This window comes from Gavia stellata, chromosome 2, assembly GCF_030936135.1.
Source record: "Gavia stellata isolate bGavSte3 chromosome 2, bGavSte3.hap2, whole genome shotgun sequence".
Lineage (NCBI taxonomy): Eukaryota > Metazoa > Chordata > Aves > Gaviiformes > Gaviidae > Gavia > Gavia stellata.
The window spans coordinates 45,327,495-45,341,296 of record NC_082595.1 but is presented as its reverse complement, the minus strand read 5'-3'; the positions used below and the strand labels follow the sequence as shown (position 1 = coordinate 45,341,296).

The following is a 13,802-nucleotide window of genomic DNA, read 5'->3' as shown; positions in this document are numbered from 1 at the left end:
ACACTTCTGCTGTGGCAGTAAAGTATGTTATGAAACCTGTTACACAAATAATTTTGCACCACTGAGGCTATTTTGGCTCACTAGAACTTGACTATTTGCACATATCTTGCACTTACAAATCTGGTAAACTCATTTAAAAGAATTTTAAAAATGGTCTTAAGTCTATATTGCTTCTTCGAAGGGAGAATGGAAAGCTTGTGTTTTCTTGCATTAAAAAAAAAAAAGAAAACCCTAAAACACTTCCTTCCCTGCCTCCAGCTCAAAAGACTAAGATAGAAAATTGAAAGGGAAATGAGGCACTTTGTACAGCAGTGGACAATATACAAAGGAGCTAACTCAAACGCAACAGATGAATGACAGTATGCTGTACATAATCCTCAAAAAAAACCCCCAAACCCACAAAAAAGCAAGCAGCAAGGAAGCAATTTTAAAATCAGCACATAATCAGTGACACTTCTAAATAGAAATAGACTTAAAGATTTTAGTCCACAGACATCCTGCTATCAGGCATTTTATAAGATGTGTAAAAATTTTGGTTTCTTAAGTTTTCACCACCTTTTCAAGCATTCCTTTTTTCAGTTTTAACTTTGTAAACAGAAACAGAAGCAGAATGTCCTTCCTGGGAGTTAGTGTTCAGATGACAGCATACTGTAAGGAAGCCAAGGAAGTTGTCCATGTAGGAAAACTTCAAAATTGGTTTAATTCCAGCTGAACAAGTCTGTCTACATCAAAATCAATCACTGTCCGATTCCTCTTTATACTTGGCTCTAATAGCTTGGCCATTCTGAAGTGGCATTTCTTCATAGTCACTCCTGTGAAACAGATACTTGTGAAAAATTCTGAACATGGTGTTCAGATAGGAAGTCCAAAATAAACAGAAAGTTCTAAACTACATTGAGGCATCAAATTGTTATTTGGCTAAGAAGGTGGTTATCTGTTTTCCTTCCTTGTTGGAGATATGAGCAATATATATGACTTCTCTCTGGAGCATGATGCCTAATAAAAGTTACTCCAGTAACTACAAGCCACTTTTCACAAGGATTAGTACAGAAGCAAGCTGGTACTACCACTACTCATCTAACTAAACAAAGGCAAGCTATCTCAGACAATGCACTTAGCACAAACTTGTTCAGGTTACTGCAGTATTAACCCCATCCTCACTGTTCCAACCACTTCAGTGTCCTTGGTAAAATGTGAAAACATCAAGGGCAGATAATGAGTTTGTTCAGTGTCTAGCACAGAGACACCTGGCCTGGATGGGTTTTAAGTGCTGCTATAATTCCTACAGTACATAAACTCATGTAAATCCAGGAAGTTTTGCTAGATTTGCTTATTCATATTTCAGTAAGTGATGGACACTTAAGAAGAGCCATTATTCTTCTCTGCAGCATTTACATATGAGCTGCCTCTTTGCTAACTCCACCTGACTCCTGCAATCCTTCCCAGTTTAAAAGAAAGTCCTTTCCTTTCATGTCTCTTGCTGCCTTTACTCCATGACCTACCAGCATCCTAATACTTTCTTACCTATTTGTATCAGTGCCGTGGCAATCCCTTTCAGAAACCAACAAAAGAAAAAACAAACTAACATGCATTCTCATTTCATTTCTGTTTCAGAATAAGGCTATGTTTCTGTTCTTTAGGCAGAACACTTTCACTAACAACCTACAAAGCCTTCACTTATTTAATGAATAGGGAAAAGAACATTACAAAAATAACACACCAACAGTAACTCTCCATAGGTATTTTATAATCTTACCCATAAATCACATCATCATCTGAATCATTCAGCATAGAAAAAGCAGGATTGTCTTTCAACTGTGATTCTGGAAAATACAAATAGGGGTTAATTTAACACATTAAATATAGAAATGTGGCTGTACTTACAATCTAACACTGAAGCAACAGATTCAACAACTTTCAAGACAGTCATGACTACAATTCAACAAAACTATATCCAAACAGGAATTCTCTCCTTTAAATTCTTCACCCTTCAGCCACAACATCATAGTATGCTTAAGAGTTAAGAAGATGACATAATTATCTCGTCTTATTTTTAGATAAATATTCTCCATGTTGCATAAGCAGATTTCTTCCTTTGTGCAGTTTCCTATGTCATATTATTTCAACCTGCACATAAGAGTAATTAAATTATATTTTATTATTCTTAATCATTATTCAAAAGTTTGTATATATTTAAAAAGTGCAGACTTCATTAATTTCTTGGTTATTTCTAAGCTACAACTATAGTAGACCAAAGTTGTAATCCCTTGTATGCAAGTCAATGATTAGCCAGTTATTTTACATCCTTGTAATAGATGAACGAAGGACTTCTACCTTTATGGTGACATGAAAGGAAACAGATACTTTCCATTGGCTATTTATGACAATTCCCTCTACCTTGTTTTAAGGCCTCCATTTCTTGCATAATCTGTGCTGCTTAGCTGCAGTTCATAATTATATGCAAGTAAAATTCAATCCAGCAATTTGCCATAAACATGTTTTTCGTGGCAGCTTTTTACTTCCTCCCTGCTATAAATTAATAGTTCTTGCAACCCAACAGCAAGTTTTTAACTTTATCCTCACCCAGCCATTTGTCTTGTCTTAGTGGAAAAATAGCATTTTTCTGTAACAGTTCCATCTGTATCAACTCTAAAAAGTTTAGAGAAAGGACCAGCTCCACTATTTAGTGCCTTCCCCCTCACACCTCTCAGCATGAAAGATGTGATTGGACAGTGTGCCAGATAATCTCATCTAGGCTCCTTTTCATTTGGACCAAATGATCTTTCCAGGTCCCTTCCAACCTGGGTTGTTCTATGGTTCTGTATTTTAGACTCAATGCTTAAAGCAGAGAATGCACTCAGTATAAATATTTATTTTACAAAATCTTTACCTGTTAGAGAGGGATAATGCTTTATAATCATCATGTGAGTCAGATTACATCCTCTACGTAGCAATGCAAAACCAGAAGTGCCACTGATTCAGTCCTTTATCCCCCTTTACATGGGCTCTCTGCAGCCCTCTCCCCATAGCAGGTTCCCCAAAATTCCCCCATGTTAAAGATCAGCTTCACTCCTACTTTTCCAACAGCATGTTACCTATTGCAGAGTCCAGTTTGCCAGCATGCCAATATATTAACCTTATTGTTAGAACGAAGTAAAAATGAAGTATTGTCGCTCCTTAAAGATTGTCTGTGAGTCAGTGCAAAAGTTAGTGCATTATATGGAAACATCATATGACTATAAGCTTGATCTAAGTGCATAAGAATTTAAGTCTAGCTAATCAGTTGTCTACAGTTTATGTGTTCCTTCATACTTCCAATACTATTTTTTGCTGAGGAGCAGAGCAGCTTCTGCTCATGTTAACTCAAAGCAAATTGAAACAGTAACGAGACAACCAAAATGTAATGATGTTACACAGTATCTGCTAGTATGCCAGCTCTTGTCATCTAAGTTTGCCAGATAATTGCTTACACTTACCATATAGTGCATTCTTTGAGGGCGAATACACGAAGGCTAATGTGTAGAGATAAAAGTTCAATAAACCATAAAATGATAAGAATTCTGCTGGTAGTAAGCGTCAAGGATATTGCTCAATATAGCTCCATACATATTAACTTCGGAAACAAGACCCAAACCATACATAAGCTGTTTCAATGGAAAGAACGTTTACTTTAGTAACGTTCGAGAGCATGAATGGCTAAACAAAACTGCATGTTTTAAATTCAATGACAACTAATGTACTCAAGCTATTTCAAGGTAAAGCTCCCAATGAAGACAAAACTTTAACACAAGTAACATTTGCTGAGATAAGGTCTACTCTTGAGTGGTGGAGTGCATGGTAAATTGAACAGTTCTGCCTTCAATGCTAAAAGAAAGCTGAGTAAGGGGGGTGTTCAGGTCGGGTTGTTTTGTTTTGTTTATTTTAAAAAAAGTTCTTGCTTGGCACAGAGATTGAGAAGGAAGGAGAAAAGACTATCTGTAGATAGAACTCTGAAGATGGCTTCTTGCCATCATTTTGGGAAAATACTAAAGGCTTTACATACTGTTTTCTACTATCAGTAACCGGAGCAGTTGCAGTCACACAGGCACTTTCAGAAAGTAGGATGAATTAGGATCTCATGGTTCAGGTCCAGAAATACCATCTGTAATCCTGTTGCCAACAGACATCAGAAATAGTTTCTCTCAAGTCACTTAAATTCTCTGCTATGACCTCTTCCACATGTAGACTTGGACCAACACACAAACGCATTTTCGGTGACTTCTAAACTGTTAATTTCTCAAATATTTAGATATGCCCCATGCCAACTGATAGGTATACAGCAAATTGAATTCATACAGCAAATACAGCCAAATTTGTCACAATAACTTGTTAAAATTACTTGAATGCATGCATATCTAGGCCTTCACTCCTTTTGAAGAGTATCAAATGCAGTTGTGATTTATGTGATGTAAACAAATTAGACTGAAACTGTCTCAGCTGATAATCTTTAGCCATTGCAAAATGCTGACATGAAACCTCGATCAAAATGGACTGAACTTCAAAAGCCCACCTAGAAGTCAAAGGTCTCAGTCCTTAGATAGATCATTTTTAAGTACCTTCTGCATGAAAACAGATTAACGTTCCTAGTTGAGCAGTGTCACAACATAAGGATATAATTCTGATAATGAGTCGACAGCTCAGCAACAAAGTTGTCCTGTAGAACTTGTGCTCCAAAGCGTAGGTAGAGTATAACAATGCTGTGGAAAAAAGTTAAAGCATATAGGTGTACTGTGTCTTTAAACCACAAAATTGAAATAGTAGCTTGATAGAAGAGTTATGAGAAAATTATTATGTTAACATGATGGCCATTTATTTTAAGACACATTTGCTTTCATACTTCTAAATTAAGAATGATCCTTTTGAGATTAAAAGTCAGCAGTCAACTTAGTAAAGCAGAAAAAACCCCCTATGGTCTATTTCCCTCAGATTTCATCCACTACAGACAATCCAAGAGTCAACAGTAATTTGAAATAATTGTTTGGAGTGCAGGAGACAGATATTAACAATAATGTAAGAAACTAATTCTAAACTTCTGCTTTGACTAAGTGAAGCTTACAAAGCTCCAGAAGAGGTGAACAGTGCACTGCAGACCGCTCAGCAGTACAGAAAAATGTCTGCAAAGTGAACCTTCTAAATCTCGCAGTCTATTGCTGTGGTAATGGAAATAATATAAAGTTAGCTCTAAAAGCCTTAAGAAGGTTTAAGAAATTAAGAAATGCTTGCCATAACAATTATATCAAAAGACATTCCTCAGTTTCATTGACAATTTTATTATCAACAAAAAGTATTCAAAGCCCTGAAAAAAAGGTTTTAAAAGTTACAGTACTGAGAAACGTACTTTGAAAAGCCTTACCTAATGACAAGCACTACAAAGGTTAATGCAGTCAAGAATTTTAACCTGAGATCTGAAAAAGATTGAGAAAAGTTGTTATTAGCGAATTTACACCTACATCTAGGAGAAGCAAGCCTGTTTGCGGAAGAATCAAAGGAAATATTCCTTACCAACATAAGGCATGTTACGAAGTTCTGAGCATGCTCTCACTATCAGGAACAAAAGGTAGAGAATGTATGTGGTTGCCACCACAAGGAAGAAGATTTTCATTCCCTGTAGGAAGAGTGTTAGTTTTTATTATTTAATGAGATTTCGTCAATTCCTTCTTCCCTCAATAGAAATCATTATTTCCCAAAGCACAACATAGAATGGTCCATTTATTCAGGGGAATTAGACTCATGAAAGGAAGTACAAAACGGGGATGGCTATACATCAAGGTAGGTTCTTGGGGAATGTGGAGAAAGGATGTTTAATAGAAGTCATCATTTTGTTCACTGAGTTCACAGTGAGCTGAATCTCAATGATTTTCTGAAAACACAGCTCCTGAGAAAAATAAAGGACCTGTACAAATCAGATCTTCCTTTACAACAAGAAAGTTTGAAATTTACTAGGACAGAGGATCTTGGCAGGAGTAAAGATGTACAAAACTGGCTTAGTAAGAGGCTTAAAAAATTTTCTTTCAGTCCCAACAGTCATGAGTCTGTGACTAAACTTGTGATGTTCAGTCTCCAGATTTGCAAGACAATTTCCTCTTCTCATTGGGATGGAGCTCAGTATGGCCTATGCATGATCTAAAGCAAAATTAAAAGTACCCTAGTCAGAATAAGACCATCTGACCAGCATTTGCTATTTTCTAAATTGTGTTACAGATTTTAATAGAAGAACAAACCCCACCTCCTTTTATTGCCTAACTCCATCTGACAATTTAATAGCAAGAAAACATTTCTGACTTACCTGGAAATTACCTGTGTCAACCCTGTACTGATATGTAGGATCATGTACTTCATTAACACTAGAAAAGATTCAAAATGAAAAAGCGGTACTTACACCATTACAAAAGACAAGGTCAAAAAGTCGTACTGACCAAGAAACCCACTAACAAAGAAAAGGTTTAAAGTTACTATACAGAGTTTATAATTAAAGGTTTTGGCTCTATAAATTGGTGCAATGCCATTGATTGCAATGGAGTCATGACAATTTACAACACATGACGTCCTCCTTCGTCCCAAACCCAATTCTGAAGGAATATGGAGGATTTCAGTTGTGAGCACGTCTAATTTTCCCACTTATTTTTTAGAAAATGTATAGTCTTGTAAATTCCTACAAGCCTTCAGGACTTTGTGTTACATTTTATCCTTGGTGACAAGAATCATACTTAAGAAATAACTGTGGTATAAGCCCTTGCCTCATAGCAATTATGCTGATACGGCATTATCACGAGCATCTCCTGCAACTGCACTGCTTTCAACAATGTACGAGGGCATGGGGAAGTTTGGAAGGTATCTTCTGTCTGAGAAATAAAATAAGAGGCAAACACTTGAGACTAAAATGGTTTAGAAACTACAAACGTACCAAAACTGAGAAAGTTTTCTGGGTGGGGAATAGTGACACCTTTATGTTAACACAACAAATTGGAAAAAAGAGAGAAACACTAAACCAAGCAAAAGAACTGAGTTTTGAGGAGAGATAGCATAGCTTGACTAAGCAGTGTCAATACCAGTTGTGCAGGTTTAATAGTTGAGAATATGTGGTCAAACTGTGTAATAGTCAACTACAGAGAAACTGCTGCTTCAAATACTAAAAGCTAATTGGGACATGGTGTTAAAGGGAGTATTGTAGGGAGTCATAACATATTGACAAAATAGTGATTTCTAGATCTCACTCTGATTTATAAAATTATGTACTACTAGATCGTCCCTGGGGAATTCTGTTTTCAAATCAGTCACAATTTGCAAAACAGAAAGATTTAAGAATTTGAATTCCATTTCTATACCACAATCAGAGCTTTAAGAAACAGATACCACCAATTATAAACAATCTTCTCATTCTTGAACACTCTCAGCTCGTTACTTTTACACTAAATTTTGAATTACTTACGTTTGCCATATTCCCAGTGTAACAGAGGCCAACCACAATAGTCCAACAATAAAGAATTTGGGCAGATAGAAAGTTAAGCACTTCCTTTCCCCCTGTTGAGAAAACAATAGTGTGGTGAAGGAGTGAACCCACATTTGAGATTTCATTCATTCTTGACAGAATAAAATAACTATCATCTTTGTTTCATTCAGCATGAACTAGATTAAGAGACTCGCCTTCTGTATTTTTAACCTGCACAGGTGATTACAGAAGACATAAAATTGTATCATCATTTGTGTCAATAAGATGCAGTAGATTTGGAGCATCCTATTTGTAAGGTCCCACATATTTCACTGATACTGCAACTATAGGAATATGCTCCAGAATTCATATTTATCTTATGCAGTAAAGTGGTTTAATAAACAATCTACCACCACATACAACAACAAAACCCTTCAAGCAAGAACAAAACGGCACCATAATTCTGAAGACTGTCTTGCAATAGAGTGGACTGTCCCATCTATCTACTTCACCACAGATCATTTCAACTCCAAAGCGTCATGTGTCACATTGTACTTTCAGAATAAAATAAATGTCTCATTTTTAAAAATTTGGTTTCAATTTTGTCACCTTTTGAAAGAACTGAAAAAAACAAGTACTGTCTTCTTGGTAAGTAGTAGATAATGTTGCACCCTTACCTGTACTCTTATACCATGGTAGACGCAAAGCCAGAACAACAACAATGCACACAGAAACAGTGACTGGAATAGATCATCCAGCATTCCAGGAAACCAGCTGTTCACCAGAAAAGAAAGGGGGAAAAATGGATCTGTAACAAAATAAGAAAAAAAAAAGTTAAACAAAGGAGAAAAAGCATGGTCTTTTCCATTATGAAAAGTAAAGCAGAATGTATCTTCAGAGGAACAAAAAACTCTAGATTTTTCAAATTACACCAGTAAATGAAATTGAAGTTTGCTGTATCTTAAAGTAATTTACAAAGAAAATGGTGCCTCCAGCAGCCATCCTCTGTGTTGTAGAAAGAATTTGAAATGGTTACAAACATTTCTAGAAGATTTCAGGTTTTATTAGACTTTCTACTAAACCACTGTTCTTGGTGATGACCTAAAAAATTATCATAGAATGACTGAAAGGCAAATATTCTTTTGGTACTGCTAGAGAGTGCTAGAATTTGATGTGGTTTACCAGACTAAAAGTAGCCTCCATTTTTAACTAAAGCATGAACATGTGAAAAATGAAGAAGTAATACTTATCAGACAAACACAGAAATTGCATTTACATGTCGTTATATGAAAGGTTCAGTATGGTTGCAGCCACCTCTTCCAATCAGACATTTAAACAAAAAGAGTTGACATTCACATGACTGAAAAGAATGAAATCCACCTACTCATTATGCCCTTGAATTTTATACACTTAAAAAGGGTTGTTGGTTTGTTTTTTTTTTTTAATTAGTTTTCTGAAGCCTTATAAACAGCTGCTTATAAGTTCAAGGCCAGATTCCATTTTGCCTTCTCTCTCTCTTTTTTTTTTTTTTTTTTTTGTAAAAAGGAGCTTTTCTAAAAATTCCAGGGTACAAGTACCATTGTAAAGTAGCAGGAGGGGAAGGAGGATGGACATCCACTTCTGTTCAATACCCCAGTCTCTCATGGAGAATTTCCGCAGGGAATGTGCAAACAGACACTATAAAACAAGAACAAAAATTTGTAAGGAAGGAATACAGCCTTAATGGTTTTACCAGAGTAAAGAGATAACACAGCACACTGCAAAGGCTACTTCACGAGGTCTTTGCCACTGAGAACATTGTAAAACAGGAACCACATCTCCTAGCTTCTACTTCTGCTCCAAGTTTGCTGACTTACCCCAATGCAAATTACTTGATCTCTCAAGCAAACCGAGAAGGAAACCAGCTAGTACTGCGCAAATCGACAATGTATGTTGCCTAATTACTTGTCACACACTACCAACAACTTCCACTTAAACTCACTTTTTTAAAAAACAGATTCCATATCACATTCACAGTTACCTGCTGAGTGACATCATCTATGTGAGAAAAATGCTGTGCAAGTGTTCAGTGCTTTAGTGTTCTTACTCTGAAAATTCTGCATTTTAGATTTTTTTTTTTTTTTTTTTCCCCCCAAACACTTCTTTTCCAGGGGCCAAACCAGGTTGGAGGGGAGAGATAATCTAAATTGCAGCATAATTTAGGTTGTAAGGAACCTCTAGAGGTCATCTGGCCTATCCTCACACTCAAGGCAGCGATGACTTTAAAGTTAGATCAAGGTCATATTCAACTTGAGTTTTGCTCATTTTCAGAGATGGAGGGCCCACACTCTGGGCATGCTATTCCAATGTCTGACCTTACCTGCACTGCAAAAAAGTATTTTTTCTAGCATCTAATCACAATTTCCTTTGTTTAAGCAAAATTCTTTCTGTTTAATTAAAAATCAGAGTTTAGAAGTTTTCCCATTGATCCTATTTTCTTAATGGCCCTTCAATACCACTTGTAAAAACATAAAAGCAGCAACTACGTAAGTATTTTAGAAACATTTTTTACACCCATTCAGTGATATCTCAAGTCTGCTGCCTAGGGTTAACTTACTAAATACAGCACTACAGAGCAGTGTTATCAGCTACCTACATAATATACTCCAGAAAAAACGAAATAAAATCTTACCGTAACCATAAAAGTAAGAACTACAAAGACAAATCGGAACCATATTTCCACTTGTGAAAAAGTTGGATTGTAGGTCTTCCACTACAAGAAAACAGGAGAAAAACAACCCAATGAACAATATTTTGACAGGGTACATACGACATCAATAATTAGCACTTTCTGCAGATACTGAAAAATTCTCTGGCTTTTCAAAATTTAAGCATGTAACCAAATTCCACCATGTCACTATGAAAAGACAAAAATAAATTCATACCCATAGGACTATCTGATGAAAACATAACCAAAGCAGCCTAATGTCTTTGCTTCTCTTTTACCCTGCCACTTTGTAACATACTCAGTGTGCTATCGTATGTTAAAGCACTTCTCAGGACAAAAAGTATGTTCTTCATTGATTTCAGTTGCACTTTCATTCAAAGTTTGAATTTAGTAAATCCAGTATGTTGTTCTTTATTACCAAAGTCAGATGCATAAATTGATTATAAAGAGGTTGATAAAGTACAGTCATGCTTCCTGTAATGGGTTTGTTTTCTTAAAGCTTATTCCCTTGTTTCAGAAGTGGAGAAAAGAAGATCAAGTAAGGGAAGAATAAACAAGCTAACCAGAAATAAAGAACTTTTTTCATAGGTTAAGGAGGAATTATCTAATTATCAGAAGGGCACAAATATCAATTATAACATGTCAGTTTGCATAAACTCTGCTCTGTTGACAATTTACCTCAAAACTGGCATGCTTCTCTTTTGAAGACACTTTTGAAATGTAAACTTCCTGGTGCAACATATGCTCTGCCCATCTGAACAAGAAGCTTTACCTCTCAACAGATTAAATCTGTCTCTGTCTTGTCTTTTTAAAGCGTAAATGTAGAAGGAAACTTCTATGTAGAAAGAAACCCATTATACAAAAGGCAATCTATGATTTCAACTGAGGTCACAATAGACCATTGTAATAATGAAATATATTGACAATTTTAGTTGCTGCGGGAAAGCAGGGCTCTGGGTTTAGTTTTTTTGGTTTTGCGCACGTCTACCTTAAAGGCAGCGTGCAAAGCAAGATGACAAACTGTACAACTATAAATGCTCCAACACTTTGTCCCATTTGAAATCAGGAACTAAGAAAAGGGTTTGTAAGTTTGGGGTCTTTTTCCCCTTACAGCTTATTTTTAATCATGTGCTTTATGCACGAGATTATTACAAATACTAATATTCAGGAATTTCATTTAGTATATAAAAACCACTTTTGCTTTCCAGTAAGATTTTTGCTTGCTACCTGCTCTGACATACCAAGTGTTGCAGACAGGTAGAATATACCGTAGTAACGTGTATTATAAATTCAGTTTAGTTCCATTTTCTCCCAATGCAAATGTTTCCAAATTTCTTTTTGGAGCCAATCAGCACACACTGATGATGTGACTGTTTTATAAGCAATCTTTAGCACTATGAACTGAGCTAGTTATTTCACTAGGGATTATTTTAGTGAATTATTTTATTAGCCTGCTTATTTTTCTCTTCCTCATAAGCACAGTCAAAAAAACCCCCAACTTCGTTTCTCTTTGAGTTTGTTAAATCTTTCTAGTCCACGCTTTTGTAAAGTCTGGAAAAATCTTGCTAATTCAGATACACCTACCGGAAAGGCTGAAAAAGGTACCATGTTTTAGAGAGGCAACATCGCTACAAGCAAATGCAGCAAACTGTATGTTCTAGTCTAGTTTGCCTACTGTTAAAAATACCTCCCAGGAAATAGACTAAATTTATCTGTTCCAGAAAACAGCATTAGCAGTTCTGACAGAAAAATCTTTCCTTATAGAGTTAAAAAAAAATTGGTCTAGACCCTTATTAACAGCAAATGCTACCGTAATGCTGACATTAGTAGTGACAGAAAAATGAATTATGATGCATCTTTATGTTTATCTTCAAAAATGAGATAACTTTTTAATTACAGTTAAAGCATTAGTAATTAAAGCAATTTCTTTTGCTAGTATAAAACTTAATACTTACTGTGAAAGTAATATTCTGGATGGTGTACGTTAACTTATTTAGATCTTCAAAGCTAACAAATATGTTGTATTGAGTGTAGTTCAGGTAGCCAAGGTGAGCAACAATGATTTCACTGCATTTCTGTGAACACATACAGTGAAGAATAGTATGTAAAAGCCTTCAATTTATTCCAGATATGCACTGTTAGTATAGGTTGGAGAATTTGTTTCCAAATGGTCAGATATCGATGATATTCATCATATGCCTTACCAATCTTGATCACTCAGAGTAAGACTCAAACAAGACCCGCTGATAATTTCTTGAAAGATGCCAGACAAAGCAGAAGAAACTGATAAAGTCAGTCAGCAGAATCAAAGGTTGAACTGATAAACAAGGTTGCTTGTCACTTAAGCTGGTGAAAGCAACTGCTTGCAGCACCAGGAAGGATCTACCAGTCAAGCTCTAGGTCATCAGATTGTGAGATGGGGCTATCTTGTGCTAACTCATTCCTAAAAGTTAACAGGAGGAAAGAGAAGACCCAAGCATATTGCTCTCTTGGCTGTGTGTAATTAAATCTAATGGAACACTGTTCATTAATTTCTGCAGTTTTCATATATATGTGTCTATACTTAAAAAGAAAACATTTGATTTACCCTATATGCTTATCACAACTTCAGCTATGCCCTTCCTAAAGGACTTGCATCTGGAGAAGCTGGTTTGGATGTCTCTAAGTTTAAAAATTTCCGTGAAAATTATCCTACAAACTCAAAGCCTTAAACATTTCTTTACAGGTGGCAAGAAATTTGGCTTTTTCAGAACACAGATGCCAGCTGATTTCAACCAGACTCTTTGCTAGGTGTTGAGGAAGAACTGTTCTCCCCTCTGGAGCCCTATATCCAACCTTCTACTACAATATCCCTTTCCCCAATGCTGCTAAATCTGTTTAGGTTACTAAGCAGGACACACTGCTTTGGTGGCAGAGAGCTACTCTAATAAGAAAGAGGGGTCTTTAAGGGGTAACAGACACAAATCATAGCAGGAAACAGAAAAAGATGGAAAGGTAGGTATCTTGCTCAGCATTACTAGCTAGGTTTCAATTATAAATGAAACTATACTCCCAAGTCTTTTCTAAGACATGCGTAACAGATAAATTCTTTGGATTTGCAATGTAATGTAACATGCACACAAATAGATTTAAAGAAAATGTACTGTATCAGAGTTTTGTTTAAGCAGGCACATACTTGTGCACAACTGAGTAATCTTGTCCGATTGTGAACTTGGTTATTAACATATGGTGTGCTTCCATCCTTCACCACTCCAAGTACTTTGACTGTCATAGTAACATTCTTCTTGAGGGATACTGTAATTAAAAGAGAGAACATTAAGCTATTGCTACATGCAAAAATGAAACCTCAAATAGAGTTCAAAACACATATCCAAAGATTACTGAAAGTTATTCAGTTATACTTTACTGGAGTAGGGGTCCAATATATTAATTACAAAAAAACCAGAACTTTTTATTTATATACTTAGGCAGTAAGTCACAACTGCCCTGTACTGAAACTTGACAGATTAACAATTACTAATACAGTATTTCTCACATATTTACATGGAAGTTTTATTGAAAAATTAATATCATTACAATCTACACATCTAATTCCCCCCCAAAATGAAGGAAGAGAGACACCGATTC

The 13,802-nt window shown here is 35.8% G+C and overlaps 1 protein-coding gene across 5 annotated transcripts in view; it reads right to left on the bottom strand.

Annotated features, from left to right (window-relative positions):
* Positions 1-615: 615 nt before the first annotated feature.
* The window catches only part of TMEM181 (transmembrane protein 181), a 32,642-nt gene continuing 19,455 nt past the window's right edge, over positions 616-13,802 (bottom strand). For 2 of the 5 annotated variants that reach the window (XM_059832816.1, XM_059832831.1), the window contains exons 5-18: positions 13,752-13,754; positions 13,351-13,469; positions 12,131-12,250; positions 10,140-10,220; positions 9,046-9,145; positions 8,146-8,276; positions 7,469-7,560; positions 6,326-6,383; positions 5,542-5,644; positions 5,393-5,444; positions 4,654-4,736; positions 3,477-3,566; positions 1,757-1,823; positions 616-812 (exon numbers count right to left, since the gene is read on the bottom strand). In XM_059832816.1, the coding sequence (XP_059688799.1) occupies positions 734-812; positions 1,757-1,823; positions 3,477-3,566; positions 4,654-4,736; positions 5,393-5,444; positions 5,542-5,644; positions 6,326-6,383; positions 7,469-7,560; positions 8,146-8,276; positions 9,046-9,145; positions 10,140-10,220; positions 12,131-12,250; positions 13,351-13,469; positions 13,752-13,754 (1,178 nt within the window). In that variant the 3' untranslated portion in view covers positions 616-733. The remainder of the gene's footprint in view (positions 813-1,756; positions 1,824-3,476; positions 3,567-4,653; positions 4,737-5,392; positions 5,445-5,541; positions 5,645-6,325; positions 6,384-7,468; positions 7,561-8,145; positions 8,277-9,045; positions 9,146-10,139; positions 10,221-12,130; positions 12,251-13,350; positions 13,470-13,751; positions 13,755-13,802) is intronic. The other 3 variants (XM_059832807.1, XM_059832822.1, XM_059832837.1) reach the window with 2 other exon arrangements.